The sequence below is a fragment of the Muntiacus reevesi genome, chromosome 6 (assembly GCF_963930625.1).
Source record: "Muntiacus reevesi chromosome 6, mMunRee1.1, whole genome shotgun sequence".
NCBI classification, from domain to species: Eukaryota; Metazoa; Chordata; class Mammalia; order Artiodactyla; family Cervidae; genus Muntiacus; species Muntiacus reevesi.
The window spans coordinates 108,232,656-108,251,843 of record NC_089254.1 but is presented as its reverse complement, the minus strand read 5'-3'; the positions used below and the strand labels follow the sequence as shown (position 1 = coordinate 108,251,843).

The window sequence follows — 19,188 nt, the reverse complement described above, 5'->3', positions numbered from 1 at the left end:
CTTTTTTATTGTCTGCAAAGTGTTGTGTTTTTTTTTAAATTAGGAGTGGATTTTAATTTTTTTGCAAAGGCCTTTTCAGCATCTCGTGAAATAATTTATCTTCTCAGACCTAATAATACGTTAAATTTTATTATCAGGTTTTCTAATATTTAACCATCCTTGCATTTTTTTTCAAATAAACTCCACTTGGCATGGTTTTATTATTTTCTTAATTTGGTATTGGAGTTTGTTTTCTAACATTTTAGGGTTTTGGCATCAATATGTATCAGCACATCCACTTTATAATCTGTATACAGACTTTAGCAGATCCATGGTTCATGCTAGTCTCTCTTTTTTAGTGAACATCTCTTTTATATCAAAAGATAACAGCAGCTCAAGAAGAAAGTTCTTTTTTATTGATGATTTAGATTGCAAAGTTGGGGGTTGGGTAGTGAGCGTCCCGCAGTTTATGAGCCTCGTGCCCTGGATGTTAAGGCCACCTCTCTCACAGGCCCAGAAGGAGGTGTCGCAGGCCTCTGCCGGCCTGCCATCAGTAGTTCTTTGCTAAGGATGGCACCACTCTCTGTTCTGAAAATACGAGCAGCCATATTGGATTTTGGTGTTGAGTGATTATTTTCATAATTTCAGACACCTAATCATTTGGAGTGGATCACCGTTGTTTCCTTAGCGCGAATTCTTCTTTTTAGTTTCTGAGCTACACATAAACAAACGGAATTCCCTAGCAGGACCATTTTGCTTTCACAGTAGGGAGTGGAGCAGAACTTACTCAACACAAGCTGCTTCCTGATTCTGGATCGTGTTTCTTTTTTTGAAGTTTGGATTGCCATGTTTTTGGTTTTCTTCCCTTGTTTATGTTTTCTTGGATGTCTGTCCCCTACTTAGACTTTCCAGGAAGTTTTAGTGTAAATTGAATGATACCAGATATTCGAAACAAGCAGCTTTTTGAGAAACATACACCCTAAATTTAGTGTCATAAAAATTAAAGTTTAATGTATGATCTACAAATGTTTCATTGATTTTTTACAAAGATGCACACCAGAACTGCAGTACACACGCAGAGCAAACTGTTTCTGTTTCCATCTTTCCCGGTGTTTAGAATTGCAGAATCTGTGTAGAGTGCGGCACGCGCTCTAGTTCCCAGTGGCATCACAGCTGCCTGGTCTGTGACAGTTGTTACCAGCAGCAGGAGAACTTGTGTCCTTTCTGTGGGAAGTGCTACCACCCAGAACTGCAGAAAGACATGCTTCACTGTAGTATGTGCAAAAGGTAAGAAGACACAGTTATTCTACTGAAGTATTTGTGTGTGCTTCTATTCACGTAGTCATGTGCTCTGCCATGTATTTTGAAATCCAAGCTTTTGTCATTCCAGTAATCCTTTTAGTACTGATTGTTGTTATAGATGGAATTAAATGTTTTTCATGAGTCTGAAAGACATCATGATGTAAGTGGGCAAAAAATAAGACCAGAAGCAAGCATTGGGAGGGCAAAAATAAAGAGAAAATAGTTTGAAAATATGGGTTTTTTGGTTTGTTTTTTTTTAAGTCAACACCTTTGGTGACATCCAAAAATGACATCTCCTCTTCTAGAACCCAACGACTGCTAACTCCTCTAACCTCTCTTCTGTCACCTTAGCCCTTTCTGTATCCAGTTTTTCAGTCATTATCTCTTTTCCTTAGGTATTAATTAAACTTTAAATTAGAACATTTTATTTAAATATATTTATCATTGCAGATGGGTTCACTTAGAATGTGACAAGCCAGCAGATCATGAACTAGATCTTCAGCTCCGAGAAGAGTACATCTGTATGTATTGCAAACACTTAGCGGCTGAGATGGACCCCTTGCAGCCAGGTGAAGAGGTGGAGATGTCTGAGCTTCCTGCAGGTACCTGTGAGACGTTTTTTATGATGATGTGCCAGGCAGCCCCCAGTGTATCACTAAAGTACAGTGAGGGACTCCAGTTTCTGTACAATTGTTCTTGGTAATCTCAATCTCATGGCTACCATCTAATCTAGCATCTTTACAACTACTCACCTTATATTTTAATTCCAAGACAAGTGTACTGTCCTGTTTTTTGGGCCAATAAGTGGAAGTTCCTTAATGTTTGGCCATATGACCTAATTTGCACTTCATACTCTAGTTTTATTTTACTCCAAACAAATTTCATATAGTTTTATTAGTATACCATTGATTATAAATGTAATAAGACTCTAAGATTATAAGGGGAACAGACCTGCTTATCAGATTGGTTTTCATTTTCATCATCACGAGTGACAGCATCTATAAAAGTTCTAATTCATCATCTGCAAGGGGTTTAGATAGACATATCTTGGTTACTAGCATTTTCTTTCTAGTATGGCATCAGTATACAGTTGTGTGATGTCCTTTTAAAATAGTAAAATGCGAGTTACCTTTTTAATTCATTATATTTTCCATATTTGAAAAAATAAGATTATGTATTTGGTTCAAAGTAGACAAATCTGAAGAATTCATGGCATTTTTAGTGATAATTTACTCCCATTAGAACAAGGGAATGATTGTTGACTTAGCAAAAACAGAAAAGCTCATTCTAAAGTAAAGGATGAATAATTTTTTGTTAAGATTATAACAATGAAATGGAAGTTGAAGGCCCTGAAGACCACATGGTATTTCTGGAGCAAGCAGTTAATAAAGATGTTGCTGGTCAGGAGCCCACACCTGGAATTGTTCCAGATGGTAAGGATGCTTTTGGTGATATAGTCTGTTCTCTGAAGAAAATGTGTGTATAGAGTGAATATGTGAACATATACTGAAACTTTAATACCCTAAATAAAATTTTGCCAAGACATCCTCATGTACTAAATTATTTAGAGAGGTGCCTTTTTAAGTAAAATAAACTTCATTAAATTTTTATAATTTATTACAGTTAATCAGGTAAAGAGCATGTATATATTATAGCTAGCTGTAATCTAGACTTAAATGTATGCTTTGTTTAGGGATCAAGTGATTCTCATTAAGAAGCAATTTCTTTAGTTATATGATTACTAACTAGAGCTGTTGCTGATTGTGAGATGTTGCATGCTGAGATAATGAAAGATTCATTGTTTCAGATTGTCTAAGCAGTCCTCTTGAGGATTATTTCAGTTATTTCAAGAATATTTCAGTTATGGTTTTTGCAATATTAGTAATAGCTATTATTGTACCTGAGGATCTGGAATTAATGAGAGATCAGGTTGGGGAAAAACCACTTATTAAATTTCATCTTGGTCTCCCCTCAAAGTCCCTGGGGTTGTATGTGATACTGTATGTTATATAGGTTGAATTTATACATAAAAAGTTCTTGAGATTTTTTGAGGTTAAATTTATATTTAACAATTGTCATTGAAAATTATACTTCATAAAAATGGAAAGTGAAGAAAAATAAGACAAAACTATAATAGTCTTATCATAATATACAACCAGATTCCTTGTTTCATCTTCATATCCTACTTCAAATGAGTAGTAGTAACAAGATATTTTATGCTTATATTTGAAATTGGTATTTGGCAGTAGGATAAATATCTTACTGAAAATATTGTTGAGAAAGCAGCATTAGAGAAATACAGAAGTTTTGACTCCTTTCTGGAGCTCCCACAAATGTGTTCTTCACAGCAGTTCACGTCCATCCTGGAGAGCAGCAGAGGAGTAACCCACCGGAAAGCTGTGACGTGCGTGGACTTCTCCTTTCTGGTAGGCAGCACATGATGTTGTTCTGATTGAGTTACATCCTTGCACCTTTATGGTCACTGTGCAGATTTAAGTCATTGTCTTCTCAGTTCGTTTTTTCAAAGTAGAGAATTGTTCAGTACCAGAGAATTGATTACTATTGCAGTATTCACATTATGGTAGTTAAATCTGTGGTTCAGTGATCCTTTTCTTGTAAACATTTGGTAGTGGATTTCTAAAGCAGAAGTAGAGCATGTTTATGCTCTTAATCCTTCCTGCCTAGCTCAAAAGAGAAAGAACATACTCATGTTTCGTGTGTGTCTCTTTACTGGTGAGACTTGTGGTACTTGGTCTCCTGGTAGCTCGTCATTAGGCATTCCAGATAGCACTAAGATCAGTTTGTTTTACTGGAGTCATTCAGATGGTGGAACGTTTGGTTTTAAACCTATAAATGTTTACTTCATTTATGTGTATTTTCTGTTTTAAAATTTTTTTATCACTTTTTAAATATTTTTGAAGCACTTTTGTTTTTAAAATTTTTAGTATGATCAGATCTGTTATTTACTGTTTTCTTTTCAACTGTAGTCTTTTAGTAAAGCAGGAATGAGAAGTGAGGTTTCATCTCAATACCAGAACATATAAAAATTTCAATCACCTTGGTAAATAGTAAATAAGGAAATTAGTATCCTTATTAATGTGCCTTAGAAATTAACCTTGATGGCTTTTGAAAGAAGTGCTGTTTATCGTCAGTGCTCTTACTTAATAGAGCCACTTAGGGTTCATGTCAGTTGAACCTCTGACCTTACTCTTAAGTATATTGGGTTAAAGTTTTAACACACTAGTACCCTGATTTAAAATTTACTGGTCAGTGACTTTAGATACTTCTGATGTCTAATTTTGTTTATTGATTTGTTAAGTCTCTTTGGTTATATAGATGATGAGGAAGAACAAGAATTATATCTACCCCTCCCCCCCACGCCAAAAATATGTTGATTGTGTTAGCAAGTATAGCTAAGCAAAATAAGTCTTTTCTGTCTATGGTCATTACTTTTTTCTCTCTACAGAAGCTTTGTTAGATCTTGTGTCTGTTTATTGCAAAATCCTTTTTTGGACTAATCTTTACTCTTTAAACTTGGACATACTGTGTAATATCACTGAGCCTCATTTTCCTAACTATAAAATGAGTATAACTTTACCTACAAAATTTTAAATCCTTTTGTAAGTGGCTCAAACTGTAAAACATTATATATGTATAATGGTTATATTAGAAATTGACTGTTTCAATATTCATACCAGAAATTACCTTAAACTCTGGGGATCCTATTAAGGCAGTGTAGGTTTTCTGGTCTGATCTGTGACTTATTCTAATCCATAAACCCTGGTGTGTGTTGACACTTATTAAACTTAATAATTGTCTTTCTTGATGAATCCTTTCTGATTTAAGGTGTGATTTTAACCAAAAGTAATGTTTTGGAATCCCTCCCTCCCCCATCTTTTTTTCCATCCAAGCCTGTTACTTTTAAACCATAGAGCTACAGACATTTAAGGCATTGATGTTTTATACCTGCTCATAGTTAGGAATTTTAAAATTCATACGTACATTAACATAATAGATATTCCAAATTTTATAGAATCATCCCAAGATAAAATGAATCCTGAATCGGAAAATCAGATTTCTCGTGAAGTTGATGGTGAAGCAGTAGAGACGTGTCCGAAAGTGACGCGTTCTTGTGAATGTCCAAGTGAGAATAGCATGGAAGTGACCGAGAGCGTCGAAGCCCTTCCTCCCCAGCTGGTTGTGCTGCAGGAGGAAGTGCAGTCGCTGGAGGAGCCAAATGTGGTGGTGTCGCTGGAAGAGTCTCGGCCTCCCGAAGTCACCATTGAGTCTGTCATTCTCCCGTTAGAGACCTTAGTGTCCCCGGATGGGGAAAGCACTTCTTTATGTTCTACAGAACACTTGGCTGTGGAAAGGGAACAGAGAGAAAACCCTGAGCCTTCTGCATTTATGGACTTGGAAGCGGCTCCTGCAGTTGAAGGTCAAGTGAAAGATGGCTTATGCCAAGAGGGCAAATCTGTAAAACGACCGTCTGAGACCGAGCCGTCGTCTTCCTCAGCAGCGGACACAAGCAAGGCTCACGTGTCTTCCTCTCCAGCACTTTCTTCCGACTTGCCTTCCCGTGACATGCTGCACAGTTGCCCTTCCACTCCCAGCGCCTCTGTTGGAAACATCCTGCCAACCACGTACATCTCAGTCACCCCCAAAATTGGCATGGGCAAACCAGCTATTACCAAAAGGAAGTTTTCTCCTGGGAGACCTCGGTCCAGACAGGTATGCTGATTTTAATGATTCTGACAGAAAAGATGCTGGAGCAATTCTTAAAGTAAAACAGTGTATGTGTAGCTTTGGTTTTGAGGGCAATTTTTTTCTGTCTTTAGGTGGAACTCAGACGTAATGTTGACGTATGTGCTTTGGCCACTTAAAAAAAAATTACTATTAATGAAGACTAAGTTACTGAGCTTGAAATGATCTTATTGGAATTAAAATGCAACCTATTAGAAACCACTAAAAATTTTTATGTTGTGGGAACAGTAGAGCTTTAAAAAAGTAAAGTTGTGGATTTAGTGTAACTTTAAAAAAGTTTTGGATATACTGTGACATTTATTTTTCCCCTCAGATGTATTTGTTTATTGGTACTATTCATTATACATATTTTAACTGCTTAAACAACAAATTTTACTAAGGGAATTTTTCATGCAGGAGGATTTCTCAGTTTGGTTTTCCTGTTGTTGACTTTTTGTGAAAAATTTCAGTGGTTTCATACACAAAAATTTTAGGGTTATACTGTTGATCTTCAGGAAGTGAAGAGAGTTCCACAATTATTCTGTAAAGTCTTGTGGGCTCTGTCCTTGATGGGTGCGTTTCAGATCTGTTTCAGTGGGATTTGAGTGAAACTGCAAGGCACAGTGAAGATGCTGTAGCTCAGATTTATGTGTTCCCCAAAATTCCTACTTTCTGAAGTTTTTTTAGAAAACAGCAAGATACTAAACAGTGCAAAGTGTTTAGTCACAGTAGTAGTTTGGCGTTTTAAGTCTCATTATTTAGATTGCCTTTAGTGATTTAAAGTTTAACTTTTTATAGAAATAATAAGTATCTGGTCATCTAATTTTGTAATGCTAAAGAAAAGTAGAAAGGTTAAATTGAATTTTACTTTAATGTGAAAATTGGTTTGTTCTATTTAAAATTCATATATATTTTATTTTTTAAAGGCAGCAGTTTATACCAGAGGCAAAGGAGTTGCCACATGAAATTTACATATTTCTCTATGGCAAAGACACACACAGTAAATGCAAACACTCTATACGTGCCTTTCTCTAAGTATTTTACTTGGTACTTATTTTCTCTTCTACCAAGAGAGATTTTTCTTTTCAAACTAGTTCCTCCCTAGTTTTTTATTTTATTTTCCTTTCCTTTTTTGAATAGCATATACTAATTGTGTAGTTTTGGCTCTGAAAAGACTTTTGCAATGGAAATTTGAGTCTCTAATTTTGGTTCAGAAATTTACAGCCTTTAAGGATTTTACATCATAAATATTCCTATTAAATTTTACTGATAACTCTCCTTAGAGTCTTCTGCTCCAACTGAGAAAACATGATAATTTTTCTGTTGACTTATGTTTTAAAATGGTATGGGAGTGTGTGTGAGAGAGAAGGTACATGTATTTTTTTCTTCCTGGTTCATTCCAATTTATATGAGCCATGTCTTCATATTTGTTACTGCCTCTACTATGTTCTGTTTCAATTCTGTTCGGAGTCTCCTTTCTAGTTAGCTGCCACTGTCTGATCACCACCTAACAAGTTGCTGCTGATCTCAAGCAGCTTGTCGGCCATGTTTTAGTTGTGTAGGAAACGGCCTTCACTTGATGATTCAAAGCTTGTTGATACACTGATGCTTTGATGTGGAACAAGGTACTCTTTTTGTATTACTTTATGAGAAAATATTTAATGAAAACACATGATGGTGATCTACTTCAGGTACTCATGTACTAATTGCTTTCATGGTAATACTGAAAGTTGCTATTAAATCTCTTGTGAAATATGTTTTTAGGCACATTTGATTGAAGTATTAAATGTATAAAGAAAGCTTAAGTACTTTTAAAAATACTTTGATAACTCTATAAGAATTTATTCTTCATTTTACCTTTCCACCCTTTTTTTTTTGTTGCTGACAAATAAGTGGAGGCTTAGGGATGTACGCAGGTTCTAAGACTGACATCTGCTGAGAGAGTTTCGTAGAGAAGGTGAAATTTCTTCAGCAGAGGAGGTTTTCAAAAATAGTACTTCATTAGATCATAACCACTTGGCCATTATGTTGTGAACTGAATTTCTTGTTTTCATCGATTTAAATAGTTTATTAAGAACCTTAGAATTTTATAATATACTTGTGTATTGCAATAGCATTTTAAATGACGTGTTTTAAATTAACAAATCAGTTTCATCGTGTATTCCTGTGAGAGCAAACCCGGCCTCCAGTGGTGAGCTGTAGAGGATTGTAGTTTTGTTAACAATTAATTACAAGTAAGCAATCCCTCCCCTCTCTCCTTTCTCCTCCCCTCCCCTCTGCTCACCCGCCCTCCTTTCCTTTCTTTTCTTTCTTGCATTTCTGGTTTCTAAATGTAAACCTTTTAGTAAGAAGCACTGTTGGCATTTGGGGGGCGGGGGTCAGTTTTGCTATTAAATGACAGGTTGGTAAATCATATCATCCAAATAAAGATTCAGTTCTTGATAAATTATTTCATATCCAACTTATATCTAAAATTTAAAATACCACTGATACATATAACGATAATTCATTAAAAGAAATTACCCTAGTAGTTAGAATTGTCTGTTCTTGATTATTTATGAGTTAAACTTTCATGCTTATATTAAAAAAGTTTCATTAGTAAGTAGATAAATATTCTTTATTCTTCATGAGGAATAATAACATAGAGTGGATGCCAACAGTGATTTTTTTCACATATCTTCTAAATACTACACCACATTTTATAAAAATGACTTTTAAGAACCCTATTTAGTATCATTTATATATATTTGTAGCATAATTAATTGATACTAGGAAAGATTGATTATTATAAATTCACATGAAGATTTCCATAGTGCAGTTTGGCTTCAAAGCCTTATTCTTTGATAACTGTATGTGGACACCAAGCAACTTAGGTTGTGAACTCTCTTGATTTCTTCATCCATAAAACTACATCAGTTGCTTATTAGAATTTAATGATATATAAAGCATCTGACACATAGCAGACCATGTCTGCCCTGTTTTCTTAATTTGCAGAATAATGCAGGTATCATGTCAAAATGGAGACTTGAGAAGGATGTCATATTTATGTGTTAAATGTAGTTCTGGAGAGGTGGTCCTGAAACCCAGCACACTGACTCATAACTATTTCTAAAGAAACGTGCCAGTGAAAATAACTGGAGGCCTGACCGAGTCAAACACTGGTCACAGAAAATGCAAAAGGGTAGTAGGTTTTCAAGTTCAAAGCTGCATAATGGCTGCACACATTTTAGAACAAAACAGCTGTTTAATTATTGTGTGTGTGTGTGTGTGTGATACACAGTAGAGGAGACCACAAGATGCCGTGGGAAAGCAGACAGCAGGAAGAACAACTCTACTCAGGCTTAGGCGTGTTTTCTAGGAGAAATGACCAAACCCCTGCTACTCAAAGTGTGACCTGCAGACCAGCAATATCAATATCACCTCGGAGTTTGTTACTCTGAATTTCAGGCCTCACCTTCGCTTGAGTGGAAATGTTATTTTTAAGAAGAACCCTATGCAGCTGTAAGTCCAAGAAGCACTGCTCTAAACCACTGAGAGACTAGTTTTCATCCCCAAAAGCATCTCGCCCTTTGGGGTGTCAGGCTACAACACGTACAGATTAGAAGTACGCATCCCTGTCAATTTTATTGTGCCTGTTACATTTTTTAAGCCATTACCAAAATGACAGCTAGCACCAGCCAAGTTTGCTTTCTTAAATTACTGAAGGCTAAAGCTGGCCGCAGCTATTTCTCTACTTTATATAGTATATATCTTATCAAATCACTCTCAGGACTAAGCTTTTTCTATTTGATGTTGAACTCAGTTTTGTATATGACTGACTTATGTTAAAAGAATTCTGTAAGTCATAAAAATGAATTGGTTCTGTAATGGCTGTAATGTACATGAGTGAATGTGTATACCAGAAAGACAAATTATAAGCAGTTATGTCTTCAGTTTCTCTTACTGGTTGCCCTCCTTTCTCTTCTCTCTTCACCATTGTCACTTTCTCTAAATCAGACTCACCTGTTAGTAGCAGTCTTGGTTTGCATAGTATATTGGGAGAGGGTGCACTTGAGACTGACTCAGGTGTGAATCTCCCCAGAAGACTTGAACATTCTCTGACCACACTTGAAGCTGATTGAGTATACGAAGGTCCTCGTGGACTCTAACCGTGAGGTTGGTCACACTTCACAGTCAGCAGCAGGACTCGATCTCTGGTAGGAAGTTGCCCATAGAAACCTACCCTCCACCAGTCCTAACTACTCCCACTTGCTTCTTCCTTGAAACAGGAACAGCTGTGTAATTTACTAAGTTGAGCGATTGGCCTCAAAGCAGAAAGGTGAATACCAACATAAAACAGTAATTATTGTTGGAACCTAAATCTGTGCAGAGTAGTATTTTTTTAAAGTTTCTGTGGCATTTGAGAGCAAGTTTGTTCTATTAATATTTACCTCTCTTTGTAACTTAAATTCTCCTGACATTTTTTTAACCCTCTTGTTTCTAGTTCAGTTTGTAGATAGGTTAAGCATCACAGTGCGTGGGATGTGTTGGCAAGTTTTTAATAGGTGAAGAAATCTAAGATTCTGGTCTACCACCGATGGAGTTGGTGTTTCATATTGCAGTACGGTGCTTATTGATGTATTTTGAATATATGCATGCAAAAAGGCTACGTAGAAAGTAGATGTTCAATAGGTGCTGAACAGAATGCCTACTTCACTTAGCAGTGAGCAAAAATAGCAGTGTCTGCCATCAAGCTTATGACTTTAGATAAATACAGGTGCAGTAAAGGTAAAATCAGGTGTAACAATGGGATAAACCACATTGTAGTAGATGGGGAAGCTGACCTCTTCTGAGTGGCCTTGTACATGCTTTTTGATCAGAACTGAGATCTGAAGGATAATTTATAACTGAAGTTGATAATTAAGGCAGTTTCTAGTTTTGAGATCTCAAGTATATATTAGGTAATTTCTTCTTTGTCAAAATATCTAAGAGTAATCATAATTTTTCTTAATCTTCTATAAAATTGCATGGGCTCTAGTTTCCAATGCTTTTTGATAATGCACTTGTTAAAGTTTGTAATGTAATTACCCATGCTTTTTTGTATAAGTTTTTCATAGCAGTTGAAAATGGCATCTAAGCAGTCTGCATCTGTAGAGCCCTTCATTTCCTTCATCCGTGTTATGTGCTGTGAATGCTTTTTGAAAAGAGATACAGCTATAGCATCAAACTGACTTTTAAATTATGATGAATAAATATTATTTTAGAATATGATCTTTTATGGTATATTTTAAGAACTGTCTACTGATACAATAACATTAAATGATCTATCAAAAGAAATTTAAGATGTGCAACACTAGCAAATCTCCTCAGAGAAAAATATTGAGTGGATATATTGAGAGAACTCACTCTAGATGTCTGTCGTCCCGACTCTACCACTGAATAATTCAAGACCCCATGTTGTGTTCATTATGAAGATGCTTTAGGTGTGGTGAGGGAGACCATGGTTCGTTGGAGTGCTAGGGAAAGGCCTCTCTGAGGAGGACGAGGTAAGGCCGTATCCGAGGAGCCGCAAGACGCCGGCCGTTGGACGGTTGGTGTCGCTGTGAGGCAGGAGGAGCCCGCGTGTGCCAAGCCAGGGGAGCTTGGTCGGATCGGCGGCCGCAGGTGAGACTGCAGAGAGGCAGTGGGCAAGGTTTGACTTTAAGTGTCCCAGGAGCTATCAGAAGGTGTAGGAAAGGGGTGGAGGGTCTTGCTGGGCTGGGTTTACAGCTTTTGGGGGTCCGTCTGATTGTCGTGTGGAGAAAAGTGTGAGGAGGCGCAGGCGAGCTGGGACGTGGTGCTGGCCGCGGGGGCGCAGAGAAGCAGGACTCTCAGGACGGCTGGAGGTCAAACGGCTAAACCTCCCTGGAGATCAAACGGCTGAACATCCCGGTGGTTCGGCTCTCAGGAGTGGTGGGGGAGGTCTGAAGGGGCCAGAGGAGAGCACTGAGGGAAGAGAACAGGTCTAGCGACCACCCGTGTACTGACTCGACTGGGATCCACGTCCAAGGGTGGGGAGATGGGGCTTGTGAAGGGAGAGAGGTTAGATGTGGTGAACTGGAGAGGTTTAGCGTCACCAGAGATGCTGAGAGCTTGGAGCTTTCAGAACATGACTGCCCTGGCAGCTCACGTGGTGAAGAGGCGACCTGGGGTCAGTCCCTGCGTCGGGAAGATCCCCTGGAGGAGGAAATGGCAACCCACTCCGCTATTATTCTTGCCTGGAGAATCCCATGGACAGAGGAGCCTGGCGGGCTACAGTCCATGGGGTCGCAAAGAGTCGGACATGACTAAGCGACGACTGACACTTTAATTTTCAGAACATGCTAGAAACAGAAATGTGAATTTGGGGAACAGCAACATCCAAGATGGTGTTTACAGCCCTCATTATAGATACCATTTAGGACAAGACCAGAGAGAGGAGAGTGCTCCAGGCTTCCGAGTCAAGTGGAAGGAGGAAGGTGCCCTGGAGGCTGAGATGGGTCAGTGAGGGGAGTGGAGGAGCCCGGCAGAACTACACCAACTTGTTGAAAGTTGGAGTAAAATTGCAGGAGAAATGGCTTTCGGCAGCGCAGAGGTTACAGGAGACCCTGGACACAGCAGGAAAGAGGCCAGATGTGGCCCGAGATGCGGGATGATCCGTTAGTGGGAAAGCGACTTGTCAGTGAAGTCAGTATAGCTATTAGCTGAGCCAAGGAGAGGTTAATTAAAGCAAAGCCAGTCTCCCTTGTGTGGTCCTTCGCAAAATACTGTTATTTCATTAACAGTCTCCTCCCCAAAGGGTAGTCACGTTCTTCTAGTTGATTATTTAAATTCCCTGGTGGTATTTTAATGTGATTAATAGGCAACTACTTGTTAGTTTGTTAGTGTTCTAGAAACCTGGTAAGTACCATGTTTTTTGTCTTTAGTTTTAATCATTTAATTTGGTAAAACCGTAGCATGCATTGTTGAATTATCTAATTAAAAATAGGTTCTTTATTGTTTGACATTTGTTTTGTGTTTTTCTTTTAAAATGTTAACCTTTGTGGAGTAAACGTTTTTCTTTATGCTGCTTCCTTATCAGATTAGTTCAGGTTATTTCTGAATGTGATTGTTTGGGAGCAAAATGTGTTAAGTTTTATTTTAACTAGTTTGATAAGTACTATTTCTCATATAAATAATCAGATACTTCAGGCATTTTAATTTGCAAATTTAGGACAATTTGCTTTTAACAATTTTCTCCTTTTCAAATTAGTTCCTTGGATGTAATATAAATGTAATAATCTGCTAAATAAAAACCAAAGTCCACAACTAGTGATCACTGAAGGAACAGTAATTAAATGGTAGGATTATAATGGTGTTTACATCTTATGGTTGCAAATGGACTTTCCAGATTTTACAGTGAATGTAAATGTCTGTGATGGCTCATGTTTCTGATTGCATTTTTTGGCCTACTGTTTTGGTGGTTTATAGCAAGACGTATACCTAACATTCTTTAAGTTTACTCATTCTCATTTCTGGCAGAGTGACAGTCATTAGAAGGGACTAATGCCCAAATAGTTTCTTATAGTTTTAATATTTAAAGTTTGATTGACACTTATTTATATCTTCATGCTATAATTGCAGTTCCATAAGTCAATGGTGATGACACATAAACCTTAAATTATTATGCTTTATTGTACTGATGTTTCAACCAGAATATAACATTTAATGTAAATTTGTAGCTGCAAACATTTAAACATAAAGTCACTGTTAAGTGATAAGCTTTCTTTCCTTACTTCCTTGAAGCAATTTGTCCTAAGTTTCCATACGTCTGCATTTGTTTTTGCTGTTCTAAAATTCCTTAGTTGCTGGCTTTGACCTTTTACGTTGCGGAGTTTTATACATCTATTTTCTCACCTGCCATATCCTAGGGGGCTTGGAGTACCCATAATACAGTGAGCCCACCTTCCTGGTCCCCAGACATTTCAGAAGGTCGGGAAATTTTTAAACCCAGGCAGCTTCCTGGCAGTGCCATTTGGAGCATCAAAGTGGTAAATAAAACTGCATTTACATTCATATGTCATTTCTTTCTGGTTGGTTTTGTTCGAATAGAAGTTAAGAATTAAACCTTTCTTGTCTAGTTTCCAGAGCCACTTTTTACATCTAAAATTTTTAATATGAAGCAGCAACATGCTTGCCTGTAAAAACCTGGACTAGGAGGAAATTAAATTGCCATTTTACTTGACTGATCTTAAGTGTAAATTTCTAATACCTTTTTAATGCTTCCTTTTATATTGTAATTACCAGTATTTTTTCTGTTGGGGGAAATCCTTGTCCCATAGGCTATAAAGTAATTAAGGATTCATTCATGATACAAAATTTTGTTGCTCAGAAAAGAACAAAAGGAAAACTACATTAATGTTTTATATGTGATTAGAGAAGAAATAGCAGAATTGCAGATTTCATTGTTAATAAAAATTATAGGAACTTTTTCATATCTTTGGTGGATATTTCTGCTAGTCATTGAATGTTAGTTAAGCAACCTGATGCATTTTGAAGGGTGAAAAATTAATTTGAAAAAATGTTAATCATCTGAAAAGTTAAAACGTTAGTGACTAGAGAAGACAGTATTTCATCTTCTTTAATATAATTCTGGAATAATGGTTTTTAGTTTAAGGATTTCAAAGGAGTTCTAGATTCTGCTTTCTTATTTTCTATCACTATTGGAAGAACTAGTTTTCAACTCACTCAGATACCAGTGCAAGGTATTGAAAATGTAAATATCTTTTTAAGAGCTTAGAAGTCTTGCTTGACCATTTTGAAACGCATACCACTCATTTTTTACTTTTTCTTACCTGTGTCATTAGATGCCGAGGAAAAATGAGTTGAGGGATTACTATAGTCTTGATTCAATCACTGACTTGTAAAAAGTCTTTTATACTGATTAAAAAACAAAAACTATCCAGTTCAACCCTACCGTGTCCCTGTTCTGAGAAGCTTGATATTTGAAGGGGAGGAGCTTAAGAGGATAAAGAGAGACAGATGGAAAACTGGAAGCTGGCTGTACTTACTAAACTGAAGGGAAAAAAGACCCCTTTCCCCTTTGTTCATGTGTCTTTCTTATGCTCACAATATAGCCATAATTTATGTACTTGGAAACCATTCTGCCAAGTAGGTAATGAGCTCAGTATTTCAAACTATAAGAAGTGAGATCCATTGAAGATGTGGCATATTATTTCACTTGTGAGGGGAAAAAAATCAGAATTTTCCCAAGCATTTTAGTAATCTTAAATATATGTAAGTAGGTATGTAGATGCGAGGTTTTTTTCAGGTAGTAATAAATAAATCTGAGAATAAGAAAATCATAAAAACAAATAACCTTAGTACTTATTTGTTGAAATATGAGGGAATTCAACATGTTTTTCTAAAGATTTTTTTCTTGTATTAGGTAAAAATTCATATGAATTATTTCCATTTCAAGTCTTTATCATCTAGGTGATTTAAAGCAAGCCTTTTACTTTCATCAGCTTTTGAATGGTTAAACTCCATGGCTGATTCATGTCAATGTATGACAAAACCCACTACAATGTTGTAATTAGCCTCCAACCAATAAAAATAAATGAAAAAAAAAGAAAATTGACAATTTTAATGACAAAAAATGACTATTGCACACTTAAGAATTATTTCTCATGCACTGTGGCAGTACAGAATACTGGTTAGGAATGTAGACACTGGAGCCAGACCTGCCAGCTGGGTGACTTTGGGCAGGTTACTTCACTGCCTGATACCTCGGTTTGCGTGCGTGCTCAGTTGCTTCAGCCGTGTTTGACTCTGGCTGGACTGCAGCCCACCAGGCTCCTTTGTCCGTGGGGTTTTCCAGGCAAGAATACTGGAGTGGGTTGCCATGCCCTCCTCCAGGGGATATTCCCAACCCAGTAATCAGACCCAGGTCTCTTGAGTCTCCTGCATTGGCAGGCAGATTTTTTTATCACTAGCCTCGCCCGAAAGCCCATATTCCTCAGTGTACTTCTCTCTAACATGGGGATAATAAGATAGTACTGACCATACGAGATTGTTGAGAGGAACAAGTGCTTCGAGCAGTATGTAGTAAGTACTCAGTATATCTTAACTTTTAGTGTACTTAAAAGAAGCCAGCTTCTTAGAAAGAGTCCTTTCCTACACTTGCTGTGTATGTGATAAAATTAGTTGCATGTGAAAGTACTTGGATAGAGGTGTGTCTGTTCTAACCACCTTGGATGTAAGGTTAGGAAATGGAAATACAGTGACAGGGGTTTACTGATGCAGGGCATTCACAGTGACAGACACATGTTTGATTTTTAAGGTTATAGATGTTCAGGTTGTAGAACACGTATCGGAAGATGTAAATGATAAGCCTGGTCACTTAGTAGCTGCCATTCGATCAGAATAAAAGAAGCAGGTGTATTTGTGTAACATTTCATATGATGGTTTATCTCACATTTGGATTTAAAATTCTTCCGAGCTTTTACAGAACGCTGACTTTTCCGTATCTGTTGTGTAGGGCCGGGGGTCTGGATTTCCAGGAAAGCGGAGACCTCGCGGTGCAGGACTGTCTGGACGAGGCGGCCGCGGCAGATCAAAATTGAAAAGTGGAATCGGGGCGGTCGTGTTACCTGGGGTAAGGCCTGTTCCCTTTACATTTGCTGTAGTCGTTAATTTGTCAGCTGATGATGATAATTTCATTTGTACCAGGTTACTTAATGGACATGAGTTTGAGCAAGCTCTGGGAGTTGGTGATGGACAGGGAGGCCTGGCGTGCTGCAGTCCATGGGGTCACAAAGAGGCGGACACGACTGAGCGACTGAACTGAACTTTAGATTCTGAGAGTCACATAAATAGGCTAAAGTTATCTCTGTTTGCGTATTTATTTATTTCTGACTGTGCTGGGTCTTGATTGCTCTACGGGGCTTCTCTCTAGGTGCGGCGGGCAAGTGGGGGCTGCCCTCTAGCTGTGGTGCAGGAGTTCTCGTTGCGGTCCCTTCTCTCACTGCGGAGCTCGGGCTCTGGAGTGCAGACTCAGTGGTTGTGACCTGCGGGCTTGGTTGCTCCGCAGCATGAGGTGTCATCCCGGATCAGGGATCGAACCCGTCTCTCCTGCATTGGCAGGCAGACTCTTATCACTGAGCCAGCTTTCTTTCTAAACCTTTGATGAGGTTTTCTTTTATATTTCCTGCCTTCTCACCCCTTTTTTCTTTTTTTCCCTTTGTCTTTGACTCTCACCTTTCTGTGCCAATCATTCTCAAAATCCAGTATGCAATATATTTGCCCTTCTATTAAAAAAAAAAAACACAAAAATTCCTGCCGTATTCTTGAGTTTATATGAAGAATTTAATTATGTGGGTGCTTTAAGTTTTTTTATTGTAGTTGTTCTCAATGTTGTAATGTTACTTACAGAAGACATTAGGAATGTTGTAGGTTAGTGTGGACTCTTAAAAATGTTGAAGATTTTGATTGTCTTTTAATTTGAATTTCAGATTGGTAAATATTTGCTCACTGGCACATTATGAGGCTTTACTTAAATGTGTTGAAAAAACTGCCCTTGGCAAATAATGGCAGACATTTCATGCAGCGACTTTACTATTTTACTGATACCCTGTTTTTTCAGATTTTAATTGTCATTTTAAGTTCAGGAGACAGGTAGAATTATTCAGTTTTCCTACTAAAGAAGTAAAGAAACCTGGATTCTGGTCCTTTTTCATAAAAGCAAATTCCTCCTTCACTTTCTTCCTCCCTTCCCTCCTCCTCCCCAAAACTGGTAGACTTACTCAGATAAAATTAATATAAGGTACAGATATTTGAAGTGTACAGTTGTGTAGGTTTTGACATATGGTTGCACCCGTGAAACCCACGCTGCAATTAACAGCATCCTCAACCCCAGAATTCCTTTGTGCTGCTCCGACAGCCCCTGGCCTCACCCTTGGGTAGTGCCTGTTATGATTTCCATCGCTATTGATTAGTTTGCATTTTCTGCAGTTCATGAGTGAAATCATACTGAATATTCTCTTTTTGATACAACTTATTTCACTCAGTATACTTATTTTAATATTAATTCATGCTCTTGTATGTTAACAGTTCATTCTGTTTTGTTGCAGAAGGGTATTACATAGTATGGATGTGCCACAGTTTGTATTGTCTTTTCACCTATTTAAAGGCATTAAGTTTGTGTCCATTTTTTGTCTCTTAGAAATAAATATGCTCTAAGCCTTTATATCTCAGTTCCCATGTGGGCTTTTTTTTTTTTCCTCTCTCATGGATAATCACGTAGAGATGGAATGCTGGATATATGGTAGGTATAGGCTTAGCTTTTCAAAGAAAGGCTGGTTTTCACATTGGGTGTGACATTTTATATTTGTAAGACTGTACAGGCTCCATTTCCTCCACCTACCCACCCACATTTGGTGCGGCTAGTCATCTTAATTTTAGCCATTGCAATAGTCATGTTATTAGTGTCGTCTTTGTGCTTCTCTAGTGACTCCTGATGTTCACCAGCCTTTTAGGTGCTAATTTGCTATCTGTGTATCTTCTTTCATAAAGTCACTCTTCAGACCTTTAATATAGTAAGAAGAAAAAAACTGAGTAGTTTTTTTTCTTTAATTTACTGAGTTGAGATTTCTTTATGTATTCTGGACACAAGCTTTTTATCATACATATGATTTGCAGGGGCTTTTTTGCGTTTTGATGTTTGTCTTTGAATGTTCCTCACTGTGTCTTTGAAGAGCAGACAGTTTAATTTTGATTGAGTCCAGTTTACTGATTCCCGCTTTGGATTGTGCTTTCTGGTACTGAGCGATACTACGTAATCTAGGGTCACAAAGATACTCTGCTTTCTTTCAGAAAGGTATTGCGCTTAGATCTGTGACTCAGTTTGAGTTTTTTAGCTACAATATGAATAAGGATGAAAGTTCATTTATTTTTACATGCTGAATAAGCCAGTTGTTTGAGCACTGTTTCTCTGAATGGCCTTTCCTCATTCTTAAAAATTAGCGATTATATTTGTGGATCTGTTTTTCTAATCTCGCTGTGGCATTGCTCCGTTTTTTTAGGCCAGTACTGCACTGTTAGATTACTTCTGCTTTACAGCTACTCTTGAAATCAAAACACTATTTGTCTTCAGATTTTCTACTTTTCAAAGTTGTTTTGACTCTTCTA

The 19,188-nt window shown here is 37.5% G+C and overlaps 1 protein-coding gene across 19 annotated transcripts in view; it reads left to right on the top strand.

Moving 5' to 3' along the window:
• Positions 1-19,188, top strand: part of KMT2C (lysine methyltransferase 2C) — a 255,413-nt gene that overhangs the window by 154,078 nt on the left and 82,147 nt on the right. For 14 of the 19 annotated variants that reach the window (XR_010663715.1, XM_065939514.1, XM_065939500.1 and 11 more), the window contains exons 10-16: positions 1,097-1,266; positions 1,732-1,883; positions 2,601-2,714; positions 3,630-3,707; positions 5,315-6,012; positions 13,932-14,051; positions 16,541-16,657. Coding sequence is in view for 18 of the 19 variants with exons in the window: in XM_065939514.1 (XP_065795586.1) it covers positions 1,097-1,266; positions 1,732-1,883; positions 2,601-2,714; positions 3,630-3,707; positions 5,315-6,012; positions 13,932-14,051; positions 16,541-16,657 (1,449 nt within the window). In the remaining variant the exon portion in view is untranslated. The remainder of the gene's footprint in view (positions 1-1,096; positions 1,267-1,731; positions 1,884-2,600; positions 2,715-3,629; positions 3,708-5,314; positions 6,013-13,931; positions 14,052-16,540; positions 16,658-19,188) is intronic. The other 5 variants (XM_065939515.1, XM_065939504.1, XM_065939501.1 and 2 more) reach the window with 2 other exon arrangements.